This window comes from Eschscholzia californica, unplaced genomic scaffold (genome assembly GCF_041429995.1).
Source record: "Eschscholzia californica isolate CP2 unplaced genomic scaffold, dmEscCali1.0.p SCAF_2, whole genome shotgun sequence".
NCBI classification, from domain to species: domain Eukaryota; kingdom Viridiplantae; phylum Streptophyta; class Magnoliopsida; order Ranunculales; family Papaveraceae; genus Eschscholzia; species Eschscholzia californica.
In genome coordinates, this window is record NW_028238309.1 from 53,023,098 (window position 1) to 53,041,183 (window position 18,086).

The 18,086-nt window shown below is 35.6% G+C and overlaps 1 protein-coding gene and 1 long non-coding RNA gene across 2 annotated transcripts; one reads left to right on the forward strand and one right to left on the reverse strand.

The window, feature by feature from the left end:
• Positions 1–1,642: 1,642 nt before the first annotated feature.
• On the reverse strand, positions 1,643–3,072 carry LOC147558970 (uncharacterized). Its single transcript, XM_086659129.1, has 2 exons — positions 2,831–3,072; positions 1,643–2,620 (listed from the first exon to the last, which is right to left on the reverse strand). Exons 1-2 carry the CDS (start codon positions 2,969–2,971, stop codon positions 1,643–1,645), a joined length of 1,119 nt encoding a protein of 372 aa, XP_086515255.1. The 5' UTR covers positions 2,972–3,072.
• Positions 3,073–15,528: 12,456 nt separating this feature from the next.
• On the forward strand, positions 15,529–16,636 carry LOC147558971 (uncharacterized). The gene is made up of 3 exons (XR_015233574.1): positions 15,529–16,031; positions 16,135–16,295; positions 16,390–16,636. It is a non-coding gene; the product is annotated as an uncharacterized LOC147558971 (long non-coding RNA).
• Positions 16,637–18,086: the final 1,450 nt, after the last annotated feature.

Sequence of the window (18,086 nt, forward strand, 5' to 3'; positions counted from 1 at the left end):
TTGACCGCTCTCTCTTAATCTCCATTCCCAGTATTTTCTTTGCAGCGCCTATGTCTTTCATCTCAAACTCTTGACTGAGTTGAGGTTTCAACTTATTTATCTCCACCATGCTTCGAGAAGCAATAAGCATGTCATCCACATACAAAAGGAGATAAATAAAGTCACCTTCGCGAAGCTTCTTGATGTATACACAACAATCATAGTCACTTCTGCGAAAACCATGCTTTAGCATGAAAAAATCAAATCGTTTGTACCATTGGCGAGGGGATTGTTTCAATCCGTAAATAGACTTCCTCGAACGACATACTTGATTTTCTTTGCCTTCAACCTTGTATCCCTCAGGTTGAGCCATATAAATTTCTTCTTCCAAATCTCCGTGCAAGAAGGCAGTTTTAACATCGAGTTGTTCCAACTTTAAGGCAGTTTCATTACGTAGCAATTTCATACGATATGGAGTATCATGATTATACGACGAAATGGTGTAAGTAATGTATCCTTAACAAAACAATTCGCTCTCATCAAAATTGACTAACTTTCTTCGAGCGAAAACAAAAAAGTAGAAATTATTTCCTAAGAGAGAACAAATATGAACTATTTTTGGGGTTTTTCAATTTCTGTAATCAAATAAGAAAATTCACACTGCTTTAATTCAACAATAAAAAGGGTTTATCATAGATAAAGCATTTGACCTAACCCAAAGACAGAACATAACAAGAGAGAACTTAAATTCTTCCAACAATTGACCTAACCCAAAGTAAATAAGCAATTCAGAGATTTTTAATTGCTCCTACCAAAATGAAAACTGCCTTTTACAAAACCCAATTACTGAACTTTAAAGATTAAAAAGAATCCTAATTTAAACTCAAGTAATAGAATGATTATCTAATTGGAATACTAAAGATGAATAGATTATAGATCAGCCCTAGTTTCTCAGTCAAGAACAAGGTTTCAAGAACAGATTACAAGCATCAACTACGTTATTAGATATGAATTCGGAATCGAAACAACAAAAAAGAACAATGGAATAGTGTTATATATTGTTTATGTACAAATATTATACAACAAATGAATTAAGAAACAGTAAGAAGATGGTGGTCTGATCATTACGAAAACATGGACTAGATATATACATGTTATAAAATGAATGAATGAATATTTTTTTGTTAAATATTTATGCTGAACAACACAATGACATGCCATTGTGCAGCTGCCTACGTACCCACAAAATAGAAAAGGGATCAAGCATAACGTAGTTCTTCATCAAATTTATCTAACTACATCACCATTGTTTATATAATTTCAGACATCAGACTTTTTCCTGAGAACTTCAACTTGTGCCCTTTGACGTCTTCAAATACAATATGTAGATCTTGTACCCCAACTACTTTTGTATGATTTATGTAAACTTTGTCCTGTTTTCATTATGCGCTGTCGCAAATTTTGGGTCTTCACTTTAGTTCCATTGCCAACTCTGTTTTGTGGAAGATTTTTAAAGTCAATCGTCTTTATCGTTCTCTGCTTTTTGGCTGCACATAACATAAAACTATGATTAATATATTAAACATGAAAGACAACAAAACCAACTTGAATACCATTTGAAGCTAACTAAAATTGAACGAATCAAAATCATTGAAGATAAGGATTACAAACCTTTCTCTATTCTTTCATAACCATCGTGAAGTTTCCTCTTGCTAGCTTCGAGTTTTGCTCGGAATGTGAACCCATCGTCCTTTTGAACTTGAACATTATTGTCTTTCGTAACCACCAACAACTTGTCTTGTTTCTGCTCCATCTTCGATATGTTTGTCGTTTGTGTTTCGGCTGCTTCATACCCATCATGAAGTTTTCTCTTGGTAGCTTCAACTTCTGCTTGGAATGTAAACTCATCGTCCTTTTGAACTTGATCTTTATTGTCGTTCATAACAACCAACAACTTGTCATGTTTCTTCTCCATCTTCGATATGTTTGCAGTTTGTGTTTCTGCAGCTGCTTCATACATATGGTTAAGTTTTCTCTTGCTAGGTTCGAGTTTTGCTCGGAGTGTAAACTCATCGTCCTTTTGAACTTGATCTTTATTGTCGTTCATAACAACCAACAACTTGTCCTGTTTCTCCTCCATCTTCGATATGTTTGCAGTTTGTGTTTCTGCAGCGGGTTCATACCCATCGTGACGTTTTCTCTTGCTAGCTTCGAGTTTTGCTCGGAAGGTAAACTCATCGTCCTTCTGAACTTGATCTTTATTTTCATTCGAGACCACCAACAACCTGTCATGTTTCTCCTCCATCTTCGATAAGTTTGCAGGTTGTGTTTCTGCTGGTTCATGTTGGGGCAATTTCTGTAGTCTAAATCTGATTTTCAATGGATTGGCATCGATACGGAGGCATTTAACTACAACCCATCCCATTTTCCCATCTTCTTGCTTTTCATGATTAAAACTTGGGTTTTCATCTTTGTTGATCAAATTCTGAGTAGCAACATCATTAGTAGTAGTCTTATCTTTCTCAATCCACTCATCTACCACATTTTTCCATTTACTAATGAGAGTTTGGGCTAGTAGACGGATCTTAATGGACTCTGATTTCTTCTTTATTTTATTGATAACTTTTCCAATTTGGGTAGCCTGAAAAATGATTAAACCACCATAATTAGTTGATAATCTTTCAATTAGTTCTTAGAAACAATGAAGAAAAACAAGGGTTTTTGTCAGAACCCTAAACTTCTAAACAACAACTATAAAACGAGACAAACAGCATGATTCCCTCTCTCTAAATAACAGTAAACCTAAATCCAAATTGAAAAACACAAATAAGAGTAATCTGGGGGGACTTACTTGGAGTATTTCAACCGTAATAGGAAGTGCTTGAAGAGATTTCATTGGATTGAAAACCCTAGATTCAGAATAGTTTTCTGAAACAGATAGCATGTCTTTCAGCTTCATAACTTCATCAATCATCTTCTCCTGATTTTCCATAGTATTAGTTTTTGTTGTTTGTTTGTTTGTTTCTTTCTTAATTAAGTGGGGGTAAGTATTTATAGAGTTGATTTTCCCGAGTGAACTTCAAATTTTTCTTTCTTTCTTTCAACGGTTATTTTGGAATTTGTTTCTAAATTAACAGACTTCCTACTTTTGTTTTTTTAGAAATGTTTCTAATTTTGGATCCAAATAATATCCAATTAAATCTCTCTATTAGTCCTACGTGTTAAGGCTTAATTTTGTTTTTCTAGAAAATTTTTAGGACCCTATTTTGGGGAAAGCATTAAAGTTTCCGGGGAAGACGGTGGAAAACAAAAAAAATTAAACCAAACACTCCTTTAATGTCGCCGGAAAAAGTCGCCGGCCGGATGTTGCCGGCGACTTCACCATCTTCTCTTTCTCTCTCTTTCTCTCTCTCTCTCTCTCTCTCTCTCTCTCTCTCTCTCTCTCTTCTCTTTCTCTCTCTCTCTTCTCTCTCTCTCTCTTCTCTTTCTCTCTCTCTTCTCTTTCTCTCTCTTCTCCCTCTCTTCTCTCTTTCTTCTCTTTCTCTCCGGCGAAGGGGAGGAGCCCCTTCGCCGGAGCTCGTCTGGTTTGAACAACCAGACGAGATCTGGTTTGAAGATCAAACCAGACTCGTCTGGAAACCAGACCTCCGGCGAAGGGGCTCCTCCCCTTCGCCGGAGATGGGGAGGATAAAAAAAAAAACTTTGTCGCTGGAGATGATGGAGTCGTCGGAGATGGTGGAGTCGCCGGAGAAAATAAGAAGAAGCTGAAAAAGATTTGGTTGTTTGGGGAAAATAAAAAAATCAATTTTTTTTTTGTTTCCACCCAAAACTTCACACCCCGGAAACTATATAGATTTTCCCAAAGCGTTGGCCAACTTTTATGAGTTATGATATATTTGAACTTATAGTCTTTGTAAGAGCATTCCTAGTGTAAAACTCTCTATAAGTCCTGCCTGTTAAGGCTTAATTGAGAGGACCCTGCCAAAAGCACCCAACCAAACTGCTATTAGCATCTGAGTCTATTAGCAGGTGCCCAAACTCTATAAGCGTTGGGAATCTTTTAGGCACCTAGGCACTTGAATGTTTTAACGTTAAAACTTTGGTTGAAGATCTTTGACTCTCTCTAACGAGCGGAGAGAGACAAGAGAGATATTTCACGAAGGCAGGTTTTAGATGATCTTTTCCTTTAATAAACTTCAAGAAAAAGAACGAAATGTTGGGAGAGGAACCTGCGGGAATTTTATGGAAAGGAGGGATAGAAACTGACATTAACAAACTAGCATTCGATACGTAGGAATAAAAAAGTGAAGAAAAGATTAAAGAAATCGAACGTTATTTCGGAGAGAGAGAGAAGTTCAATTATTGAGCCTACAAAGGTAAGAGAGGGATCTTTGACTCTCTCTCTCTCTCTCTCTAACAGAGCGCCAAAGTTGTCGTCGTAGGTACAAAATAATTAAATCACTAGCATCAACCATTCTTTATCTACACGAAGAATGGGACGAGCAAGTTATTCGTAAGAATATTACTTCTTCAGCTATCATTCTGAACCCCGAGAATGACCCACGTTTAAGTATGTTAAGTTTGTAGTCTTCTAACTCAAAACTAATTGGCAATGAGTGGACATGACCTACACATTATGTTGTTGGTAGAGATTACCCTCCTATCAGCCTTATAAATGGAATCCATAAAAAATAAATTCAAATGCCTTGTCTAACCGTCTTCAAGCAATCCTTCCCACCATTATTTCATCAGAGCAGAATAGCTTTACTAAAGACAGACAAATCCTTGACTCAATTCTAATGGCTTCTGAACTCATAGATCATTAATTCAAAAACATAGAAAGACGAATTGGTCATCAAACTAGACATTGAGAAAACTTTTGATAGTGTCAATTGGGTGCGCTCTTATGAACACTCTCAAATCTATGAATTTTCGCTGGAGATGACAAAGATGACAATTTAATCTCTTCAACATATTTCTCTATCCTTATAAATGGTAAACCATAAGGTTTCTTCTCGAATTGAAGAGGTATGCGTCAAGGTGATCTTTTATACCCATTTTATTCCTCATTATTGGAGAAGTTTTTGGTACTCAAATGGCAGAACAGTCAGATTAGGCAAGATCAAAGGATTCAGGGAGCCAAATTTGGAGAAGTCCCAAAGAAAGGTAAACCTTATACTCATCCCCAATTCTCTGATGACGCAATAGTATTCAGGGAGCCAAATTTGGATGACTTGGGCGAGCTTTTAGTATTATTAGAATCCTTTGAATCCTTAACCGGCCTCAAAATCAACAAACAAAAATGCTCGATTATTGACATCGGTTTATTCGAAGCTTTTACTAATCCAGCAGCAAAAAGAACTAGAATTTGAGGTAGGAATCTTTACACTAACCTATCTGGGGACGCCATTGGGTCTCAGCTCGATCCAGATTCTTTTGGAATCCCCTCGTTGAAAAAATAGCAAAAAGGTTAGCTCCATGGAAAAGGAGATTTTTGTCTAAAAGAGGCAGATTGGTGCTCATTAAATCGACCCTATCAGCGATGCCTTTCTACTTATTATCCATCTTTCTCATTCCAAGCAACATTGCAAACCAAATTGATAAATTGATAAAAACTTTCATGTGGGGAGACTAATCTCATTGTCAAGGAGGATTAGGAATCAAGAAGCTGAAAGATACTAATCTCTCCCTTCTTGCTAAATGGATTTGGAGGAATGGAAACGAAAGCAACACTCTTTGATGTCAGATGATTAGAGAGCGATACAAGGGAAATCCATTTTGGTGGCGCCCGAAAGAGCTAAATCGACAGAAAAAAGGCGAGCCTTGGAAACAAATTTTAACGGTTGTAAAGCTTGTGAAGAAATACACCACAGCCCACATCAATAATGGTGAAAAAACTTTATTTTGGGAAGATGAACAACACAATGACATGCCATTAAGCAGCTGCCTACGTACCCACAAAATAGAAAAGGGATCAAGCATAACGTAGTTCTTCATCAAATTTATCTAACTACATCACCATTGTTTATATAGTTTCAGACATCAGACTTTTTCCTGAGAATTTCAACTCGTGCCCTTTGACGTCTTCAAATACAATATGCAGATCTTGTACCCCAACTACTTTTGTATGAATTATGTAAACTTTGTCCTGTTTTCATTATGCGTTGTCGCAAATTTTGGGTCTTCACTTTAGTTCCATTGCCAACTCTGTTTTGTGGAAGATTTTTAAAGTCAATCGTCTTTATCGTTCTCTGCTTTTTGGCTGCACATAACATAAAACTATGATTAATATATTAAACATGAAAGACAACAAAACCAACTTGAATACCATTTGAAGCTAACTAAAATTGAACGAATCAAAATCATTGAAGATAAGGATTACAAACCTTTCTCTATTCTTTCATAACCATCGTGAAGTTTGTTGGAATCGGAGCCAATTTTGGCTCGACTCGACTCGTCAAACTCAGAAAGCAAATGCGCCATTGCGCTCGTCTCGTCGAGCTCTTCAATTTAGAGCAAAAAATTACTCGAATCCGATTCCGGATGAATGAGAAATTCGAGTTTGAAGTTTGGATGAAAAAACGGTTAAGTTAGGGTCTGAAACGTCAAACGGGACAAGTTAGATCAGGGGCCGTTTGAGCGAACCACGCGCATCCAAATCTGGACGGCACGCGTTCAATGCGCGGGATTTCTTTAAGATCCAACGGTCGCACATTACGATGAGCGGGACGATGTCGGTACGTGTCCACGAGCGTTGGATCCATGCAGATCCAACGGAGCGCGTCAACCGCGTGTCGGGCTAACGCCGGGATCTCTCCAGATCATGATCTCACGGCCGAAATTCTCCTTCGTTGGGTAACGTTCGGGCACAATCCATCTCCATCCGATGGTCGGCGTTTGTTCCGCATTTTTCACCCAGATCCGACGTCCCAGGGTCCAACCGACCCCAATATTCAGTTATTGTTTCTGTTTAGTCCACCCTTTCGAATGGATACATCTTTTAACCCAACAGACACTATGCACCCATTCAACTCCTATATAAACAACCCAAAACCATTCCAATTCTCATCAATTCATTCTCTTCTCTTCTTCTCTTCTCTTCTAACAATTAGAAGTTCTGGTTTGCCTAGAATATCTAATTAGGAAGTATTTCTAGAAGTTCTGGTTAGACTAGAATATCTAGAAAAAGGAAGAAAGAAGTTTCAAGTGATATTTGAATTTCTGAAGCATATAGAAGATCATCCGCATTAGTCCAAGAGCTCATAATACTTACAAAGGTTCGTCCGCTTTCAGAATAAAGAAGTACCATCTTAAAACTCTGAAAGGAAAGTCGTTGTATCTCGAAGGCATACACCCTAACGTTTGGTACTGTTACGGGGGTGTAAAATGTCTTAAGGAAAGAGAATTTATTCTTGCCTCGACTACATTAACACCTATCTCGGTTAGTCCGAAAGAAGGAATATTGATAAATCATTATTCCTTAATAGTTTATCTCTCTATAAGTTAGAGAAAGGAAACTCTGTCTAAATCAAGCCAAGACAGAGAGAAATTGACTTATCGATTGATAACTAGAGGAACAACAAAGTTTCCTCTTGCTAGCTTCGAGTTTTGCTCGGAATGTGAACCCATCGTCCTTTTGAACTTGAACATTATTGTCTTTCGTAACCACCAACAACTTGTCCTGTTTCTGCTCCATCTTCGATATGTTTGTCGTTTGTGTTTCGGCTGCTTCATACCCATCATGAAGTTTTCTCTTGGTAGCTTCGAGTTCTGATTGGAATGTAAACTCATCGTCTTTTTGAACTTGATCTTTATTGTCGTTCATAACAACCAACAACTTGTCCTGTTTCTTCTCCATCTTCGATATGTTTGCAGTTTGTGTTTCTGCATCTGCTTCATACATATCGTTAAGTTTTCTTTTGCTAGGTTCGAGTTTTGCTCGGAATGTAAACTTATTGTCCTTTCGAACTTGATCTTTATTGTCGTTTGAGACCACCGACAACTTGTTATGTTTCTCCTCCGTCTTCAATACGTTTGCAGGTTGTGTTTCTGCTGGTTCATGTTGGGGCAATTTCTGTAGTCTAAATCTGATTTTCATGCTATTGGCGTCGTTACGGAGGCATTTAACTACAACCCATCCCTGCACATATAAATTGAGAAATGATTTAAACATCAAAACATATACAAGTTAAACATTATAAGTACACATTTTCTCTTCAGCAGAGAGAGAGAGAGAGAGAGAGAGAGAGAGAGAGAGAGAGAGAGAGAGAGAGAGAGAGAGAGAGAGAGAGAGAGAGAGAGAGAGAGAGAGAGAGAGAGAGAGAGAGAGAGAGAGAGAGAGAGAGAGAGAGAGAGAGAGAGAGAGAGAGAGAGAGAGAGAGAGAGAGAGAGAGAGAGAGAGAGACTTACCCTTTCTTCAGCACCACCTGAATTTTTGTCATCCACCACTAACCCCATTTTCTCATCTTCTTGCTTTTCATGAGTAAAACTTGGGTCTTTGTTGATCAAATTCTGAGTAGCAACATCATTAGTAGTAGTCTTATTTTTCTATTTACTGATGAGAGTTTTGGCTAGTAGACGGATCTTAGTAGACTCTGATTTCTTCTTTATTGTATTGATAATTATTCCAATTTGGGTAGCCCGTAAAATGATTAAACCACCATTCGTAAAATGATTAAACCACCATTATTAGTTGATAATCTTGCAATTAGTTCTTAGAAACGATAAAGAAAAACAGGGCTTTTTATCAGAACCCTAAAACATTAAACTTTAAGGCCGCGACTTTGGGAATAAAAAAAATTCTCCGGAGAATAAAGACTATTCTTAAAACTAATCAAATTAGATTGACTTTTATGTTTCTTTTTATTGCTAAGGGGCTTCTAATTTTAGAAGATGCTATAAAAAAAAAGCTCCTCCATCTCATCACCTCTCTACCACCTCATCTTCACGCCATCTCATCATCTTCTCCGGCGAAGGTCGTCGACCGACCAATTTTCCGGTCGACAACCTTCAAACATAAAATTTAAAAAAAAAAAAAAATTTGTCTCTCCAATTTTTTTTCCTTTCCTCTCTCTCTATATCTATTTTAGAGAGAGAGGAAAGGAAAAAAAAAATTTTGGAGAGAGAGAGAAAAAAAATTTTAATTTTAATTTTTTTTATGTTTGAACAGAGAGAGAAAGGAAAAAAAAATTGGAGAGAGAGAGAAAAAAAAATTTTAATTTTAGTTTTTTTTATGTTTGAAGGTCGCCGATCGGAAAATTGGTCGGTCGGCGACCTTTGCCGAAGAAGATGATGAAGTGGCGAGAAGATGAAGTGGCAGAGAGAACAGATGAGATGGAGGAGAACTTTCAAAAAAATGTATTTTGTATTCCCCAGAAAAATTTATTCCTCGGAGAACTTTCAAAAAAATCTGGATTCCCTCGAGAATTTATTCCCCGGAGAATTTTCTTTAGGCGCGGCCAACTTTAAACCCTCACGTCTAAACAACAATGATGAAGAAAAAAAGGGGTTTTTTGTGAAAACCCTAAAACCTACGACCCTAAACCGTAAACCTAAAACCTAAAATCCTAAGGTCATGTTTGGCGCGCGGGAATGAAATGTGATTCCTGAGAAACACATTCCCGTAACAAAATTCCTCGGAATCAAATTACTGTAGTTTGATGTTTAGTTTGGCCATGAATGGGAATTTGATTCCTGACATATTCCTAATTAGATGTTTGGTTGGACCAGGAATGGGAAGTTGATGTTTGATTCCTTACATATTCCTAATTAGATGTTTGATTCCTGACATATCCTACATAAAATAAACATCAACTTTTTTTTTGCATAAAATATACACATCAATTTTATTATATATTAAAATCAGTATTATTTTTTCAATTCGTAGATATGAAATAATAACACGATACATCAAAGGATTAGAATTTAAAGATAATTAATAAATGTCTTAATAAAAATTTATCTAAAATAAAATGTTGTTCGTAAACCGAAATAGAAATTTATCTAAAATTAAATTTTGTTCATAAATATAAATAGTACCTATTAAAACCAAATCCTACACAAAATAAAATTGGTAATTCAATATTTTGTTAAGGATATATTTGTCAATAAATATTAATATATGTGATTCCGGGAGAATAGGGGTCACAAACCCACCTCCTCTCCTGGGTCTAAACAACAACTATAAAACGAGACAAACAGCATGATTCCCTCTCTCTAAATAACAGTAAACCTAAATCCAAATTGAAAAACACAAATAAGAGTAATCTGGGGGGACTTACTTGGAGTATTTCAACTGTAATAGGAAGTGCATGAAGAGATTTCATTGGATTGAAAACCCTAGATTCAGAATAGTTGTCTGAAACAGAGAGCATGTGTTTCAGGTTCATAACTTCATCAATCATCTTCTCCTGATTCTCCGTATTTGTGTTTTGTTGTTTGTTTCTTTCTTAATTAAGTGGGGGTAAGTATTTATAGAGTTGATTTTCCCGAGTGAACTTCAAATTTTTCTTTCTTTCTTTCAACGGTTATTTTGGAATTTGTTTCTAAATTACGAGACTTCCTACTTTTGTTTTTTTAGAAATGTTTCTAATTTTGGATCCAAATAGATATCCAATTAAATCTCTCTATTAGTCCTACATGTTAAGGCTTAATTGAGAGCATTCCTAGTGTAAAACTCTGTATTGTCTTTTCTGGGAATATTATTTTTCTTGGGGAAATTAATTTTTGTTGGGGACTTGATAATCTACTGTTTAGTTTGACGAAAAATAATGAGAAAATCTATTTCTGATGGTAGAATGATTCTCCACTTTCAAAACATAAAATTCTACCGCCTCACACATGTTAATATTGTTTTCTTACCCTTTCTCCCTTTTATGCGCTTTCTATCCCCACTTTTTTGTAAGATTTTTACTTTGTTTTTTTCCAACAATCTCGACATTGGATGATTTCTCTATGTCTCAACTATTCACACTCTCTCGCGCTATATAACTTTCTCTTTATCTCTTCAAATTTGATCTATAGATTCAGAAAATAGAGACTCAAATATACTGAATGGTTGTTGCAAATGTTTCTTCAATGATAGAAATTACTAACACATCGCTAAACAACATGAGTTGGTACATCTAGACCAAGACCTTTCTCATTTTCACCTTTTTGGTAAAAAGAATTTGTATCAAATTCTAAACTCCATCCTTATATAATATATTGTTAGAATCAAGAAAATGCCTCAATATTGGTAAAAAGAATTTGTATCAAATTTGTATCAAAGCTAAATTATATTTTATTAAAAAGAATTTGTATCAAATTTGTATCAAAGCTAAATAATGTGTTGTTTTGTAACAGCCTCAATATTAGTACTTTTTTGTTAAAAGCCCAAACAAATATTTTTTTACAATCCTTTTACACTTTGTTGCAACCCTTCTGATAAAAATGTTTATAGTTAATTCAACCCTATTTCTTTGTGCTTCTATTGTTAAATCTTCCGCTGACATCGTGTGTGATAGAAAAACGTTTATAGTTAGATTTGACAACAAGTTTCCCCACATGTAAAATCTCATACAACCACAATCTGGTTTGTTAATTTCAAAATATGTTAGTATTCAACCAAGTGTTTGTAACTCATGGAATGTTACAAAAACAACGTAAAAGAATAATAATGTAAACTTTAAGCAAAATTTGTACACTTTTATTGCCGATAAAGTCATTATGGGAGCAACGTTGTTTAGTTTATAAAGTATGTTGAATTTTGTTAGAGAACATGTTGGTGAAAATTTTCAAAATTAATGCAAAACCAAAGAAATGCTACAAGAAATTGAAGGGGTTGTTGGTTAAGAAACAAACTCGCTCATTCAATATTAAGAAAACGTAAATGATTGTCTAGGTAAGTCAAAAAATTACTAAATGTAAATATGTTGTTAGAATCAAGAAAATGCAACGACAACATACATAATTTTTCCAAATGCATATTACTTTTCATGCATTTGGAAAAAAACAATATTGTAGAGAGAGAAACAATGACATTGTGGTTTTTAGGAAAATGATTAGCATCATAGCTTTGAGAAAGAACAACAAAACTATACACAATGCAACAATCTATAGTTGAAAAACGAGAAAGTGATAAATGAAAAAATTTAATGAATGACACTTGACAAACCTTAATGAAGGAGAACTTAATGTGGAAGGATCTTAATGAATATCAAATTTGTTGTTGTGTGAACATAGAGGGAGCAACGGTGGTGTTTTTGGTAATTTTGGAGAAGAAGATGTGCAATTTTGGCAACTAAGGGTCTACACTTGGTCGTTTAAGTGGTTAATAGAATTGACATAAACTCTAAAATCTTGGAGGTCTCAAGTTTGATTCTCACAGGAGGTGAAATCCATGGTTAATGAATTTGAGTTATTGAAGGTATAAATAACGTAACAAGTTTGTTGGGCTTTAGGCCTCTTTCATTATTAATTTAACTTAGACGGTTATTGTGCTTATCACATCGTGTTGATGTACCAATGTCTTGTATGACGTAGATTGTAGTCCATTTCTCAAAACAAAAAAAAATTGGCAACTAAAGGTTTAGAAACTACGATTTCAAAAATTACGGGTTTAGCAACAATATATTGATTAACTCAACCCTAAGAAATCTTTCAAATTCTATTGGGTTACGATATATTTGGACTTATAGTCTTTATCAATTTCTTAGTAGATGTATGGCTCATTGCCATATTTCTTGACTTAGACCTAAATAGTCTTTATCAATTTCTTAGTCCCAATATTTACAGATTAGTACAAGATTTCTTTGAGACGGCTGAGCTTCCACAAGACACTAATCATACTCATATCTGCCTCATCCCGAAAACCACAAGCCCACAAACGCCAGCTAACTATAGACCCATTAGCCTTTTAAATACCACCTATAAGATTATAACGAAAATATTGGCTAATAGATTCAAAAAATCGCTTCATAATATCATCTCCCCTTTCCAGGCGGCTTATGTCCCAGGTAGATAAATCTCTGATAATATTATCATGGGACAGGAAATCATCCATTCTCTCAAAACCATGAAAGGTGCTACAGGTTACTTTGGACTTAAGCTGGACATGTCCAAAGCTTTTGATAGGATTGAATGGAGTTTCCTAACAGATATCTTGGCAAAATTGGGTTATTCGGATCATTGGATCCAAATGATTGGCCAATGCATTACAACCTCCTCAATGGCGGTTTTAGTCAATGGGCGTCCGGGACCCACATTCCACCCCTCTAGAGGTATCAGACAAGGAGACCCCCTCTCCCCTTTTTTGTTTACTCTAGCTATGGAGGGGCTCAGTCGTCTGCTTAAAGAGGAACAGGATAGAGATAATTTCAAGGGTTTCCCTACAAAAAACCCTAACCTCACCATCTCTCATCTTCTCTTTGCAGACGACTGTATAATTTTCGGTCGTAACTCTCTGGGTAATATCCATACCCTCAAGAATATTCTTAATACATTTTGCAACGCGTCTGGTCAAATGATCAACTACGCTAAATCTAACATTTTTTACTCTAAGAACTTGCACCCTAAATTCAAACGTATGATTATGCGTTCCCTCAAAGTTAAATATGCCTCCACGTCGGAGAAATATCTAGGAGCACAATTATTCATTGGTGCTAATAAAAAGCAAATCTTTAATGATATTCTTCATAAAATAAAAATGAAATTAGATAAATGGAAGCACAGTTTTCTCTCTCAAGCGGGTCGCACTATAGTCATCTCGACTATAGCTGCGGTCGTACCCCGATACCAAATGCAATGCTTCGCCCTTCCCAAGGGCATATGCAAGAGCATTACGACTTTGCAAAAGTCGTTCTGGTGGGGTAAGTCCAAAGGCATATGTACCAAATCTTGGTCTTCGATATGCCTTCCTAAATACCTGGGTGGCCTTGGAATCCACTCCCCAGAGTTGGATAACCAAGCTATGTTGAGTAAATTAGCATGGAGAATTAAATCTGAACCGGAGTCCAAGTGGGTTCAGCTCTTGAAAGCCAAGTACTTTGATAAAACAGATAATCCAGGCCCGGCTAAACCCTATCATTCATGGATCTGGAAGAATATTAATAAATAACTTAATATAATAGGAAATTATACGATGTGGGAAGTACATAACGGAAAAAGTATAAATATTTGGACCGACAATTGGATTCCCACCCTACCCATCTATTCCCTATAACCAGAATTCTAACCTATCTAAGGTATCTCAGCTCATTGACCAAGTTAACTGGAACGAAAACCTGCTTAACAATGAATTCGATAACACGACTAAGAATCTTATTCTAGCGATCCCGATTTCGATAGATAGTGAGGATCAAAGGAAATGGACTCTTACCAAAACAGGTAAATTTAGTGTCAAATCCATGTATCAACACCTGTGTATTAGTATGAATTCACCCCAACCCCTTTATCCTAATTGGAACTTTCTTTGGACCCTCCCGGTTGTTCCGAGGATAAAAATTTTCTTATGGAAAATTTGTGTTAAAGCTCTCCTTGTTAAGGATAGGATAGGAAAATATATTGATAACAACAGAATCTGCCCGAATTGTAATGAGATAGAATCTATAGAACATGCCATTCTTCATTGTCCTCTGGCAAAAAATATTTGGTTCTATTTTAATATAATTTCTGAAAATATTATTTCTGTTAGAGATTGGATTTTCTCCTGGGAAATAAATGACCAATCGGCATACACAGCTAATAACATTCATTACGCTACCATCATGTGGAACATATGGAAAATTAGATGTGACCATTGCTTTCAACATGAAATCAACAGGCTAGACACAATTATTACTATCATTACGACTTTCCCGCAAATTCAAAAAGTGAACGAAACAAAAACCAAAACAGAACAAGGAAAATGGATACCCCCTGAAACGTCATTTTTAAAGATCAATGTGGATGCATCTTTTATAGACACACAAAGTATTACGGGTATCAGTCTTATCATCCATGACAATGAATCTAAATTAGTCGAAGCTGCATCATACACCTCTAGAAGCAGAAACCCAGAGGAAGGTGAGGCAATTGCGATCCTTAAAGGAATGCAATGGGCAGAATCTCATGAATATAAAATAATCATTATCGAAAGTGACAACATTAATATCATAAAATATCTACATAAAGGAAAGAATAATATTCAATGGCAATCCCTAATACATATCAATAGAATCCAAGAAATAAAAAAGAGATTGGAAATAGTTAAATTCACTCATACAAACAGGAAATTCAATAAAGCAGCGGATAAGTTGGCAAAATGGGCAAGAAAGAAAAACAGATCGAAGATTTGGAAACAAGTACCTTATTTTCTTTGTAAGTTGTATTGTAATAGAACTCTTATTTCTATCTAATATATATTACCTTTCAAAAAAAAAAAAAAATCTAATCCCGAAGACTTGCAAAAGAATTGGTCACCTATTAAGGTCTCGAACTAAGAATTGGTCACCTATTAAGGTCTCGAACTGAGAATTGGTCACCTATTAAGGTCTCGAACTAATACGAATTGGATATTCACCCGGTATACTCTATTTTCCAAGAATGTGTTCCTTCTAGTGAATCTCTTGTTTGTCTTTATGTTTGATTAACTCCTGAATTGTTTATCTTGATGATGAAGAACAATTGATTTATAGTACCCTAACTCATATAAATGATATTGCTGATGGATTATTGAAACTTCTCATGTGAACTAGGGTTAATAAACTTCCTTTACATGTAATTGATTGATTTCAATGGGATTTAGCTTCAAAATAGAACTGAATATTTTTCTTTTCTTAGTGTTTTTGCTTGTAATGGATTGTTAGTTGCCAATTAAGTGTTGTAGAACTAATGTTGCACATGATGTGTATGGTGAAATGCTCAAGAGAGTAGTGATGGTTACAAATTTTTAGATAATATAGTACTTGTATAAAGGATTAGAGATGATAGCATTTCCTTGCAACCAGTTTGGGGCACAAGAACCAAGAAACAATGAGCAGATAGTTGAGTTTGCTTGTACTCAATTCAAAGCCGAGTACCCAATCTTTGATAAGGTATAATCCATATAACTCATTTACTCCACGAAACCGATATATTACAGTCTGGGTTTCTCTTAAAATGTATGTTTCTCTCTTATGTTCCTTTATCTTTGTTCAGGTGGATGTGAACGGAGATAATGCAGCTCCGATATACAAATTCTTGAAGTCGAGCAAAGGAAGTCTTTTCGGAGACAATATCAAGTGGAATTTCTCCTTGTCGATAGGGACGGTCATGTAGTTGATCGATATTCTCTAACAACCTCCCCTCTGAGCATCGAGGTATAATCAGAGTTCCATTCGCTTGCCTCTTCTCCTGTTTTAGTTTCTTTCTTTGTTCTGAATTTGTTTTGGTTTTGTGGGTTGTTACAGAAAGATAATAAGAAAGTGTTCAGTGATGCCTGGGCCTGAAGATGGGGGAGTACGATGGTTTATTCAAGTAGTGAGCATTATAATGTAATAAAAGTGTCTAGTAGTTTGATGTTGAGTTATCCGAATGTGGGATCAACAGCAGGATTTTCTTTTTTATTGTTTCTGTTGAGAGATGGGGTTATTTAGAGTGTTGTTCATGTATAAATTATTTGTTATGCACTTATTCAATTAAAAATAAGAATTTCTTTCAAGTTGAACGAGTTACTACTGAATTTCAGCCTGAAAACTTTTTATTTTGCGACTCAGTTGTGGTTGGTCTTTGTCAGGGAGGTATTTATGTATGGTAAAACCTATTTACGTGACCACATATTGTATGTGGGCTAAGTTTTGGCTAATTGGAATTTAAGTTTCTTCAGTCGTCCCTAATTCAGTCATTCACATCTATGCGAAATGCGGAAGGATAAAGGAAGCAACCCAAATGTTTCATTTAATGTCGTCGAGATTGTTGTAAACACATGTTTGCAAAACAGATTGTTGCAAACACGTGTTTGCAGTAAAACGTAAGGAAAAAAACGTTGTTACCTTTTTTCTAGGTTCTTTTTTTTTTGAAAAAAAAAAGTATTGAAAGTAGATCTTGTTAGAAAGCTAATGAAAAATTATTTCTAAATACTCCATATAATTATATAATTTTTATAGAAATCCGACATCTCCAACAAAAGTCATATCGATTTAAAATTTTAAGAAAAATAAAAGAATTTAGTTACACAAAAAGACAAGAAAAGGTATTTTAGTATTTATATACTTTTTTACCTGAATAATAATTTTCAAATGTTTTATACTTTTTTATTTATTTTCTATATGATTGACCTATATAGGAGTTACCCCAATTGATTCTGAGTAATATTCGTCTAATATTATATCCTGCTTAGATACGCAAAAGAAAAACAAATGGTGCTTCTAAAGGCACCCGGCCAAAAGGCTGTTAGCATCCATATCTGTTAGCACCAGGCCCAACCGCTCATTTCTCTATTAGCACCGTCCAATTATGTAGGCACCGGTCAATTGGTGTGAACCTTAAGACAACAAGAATTTCGGACAACAATGATGCCCTAAAACATACTAGACGGACTGAACCAGTCCGTTTGTTTCCATTCAGTCGCGGATTAGCCAATCCGTTACTCTTCAAATACTCACGGATTGGCTAATCTGTTTCTCTTCACATTCTCACGGATTGGCTAATCCGTGAAGAGATGAGTTGATCATCATCATTGTTAATAAAGATAGGAGGATGATCTTGTTCTTGATGTTGATGTTGGTGGGGGAGCATGGGAGAATGAGAAATTCGTCTCTTCATGGTACCACAAAGAGAACATGGGTCACAGAAGATCACTTCTTCTTCTTCTTTCCTTCCTCTTTCTTCTTCTTCTTCTTCTTCTTCTTCTTCTTCTTCTTCTTTAATAGGATGATGATGAGAAGGAAAGCTACGGAGCTTCACTTTAACACTAAAATCAGGTGGTATTCTCTATACATCAAAAAAACAAAACTAGTTTAGTTTAAACACAAACAGAGAGAAAGAGAGAGAGTGAGAGTGAGAGAGAGTGAGAGTGAGAGAGAGTGAGAGAGAGAGAGAGAGAGAGAGAAGTTAGAACTTACAAGCTCATTGGTGAAATCAGCAAGCAAGACCTTGAAAAATGAAGGTTT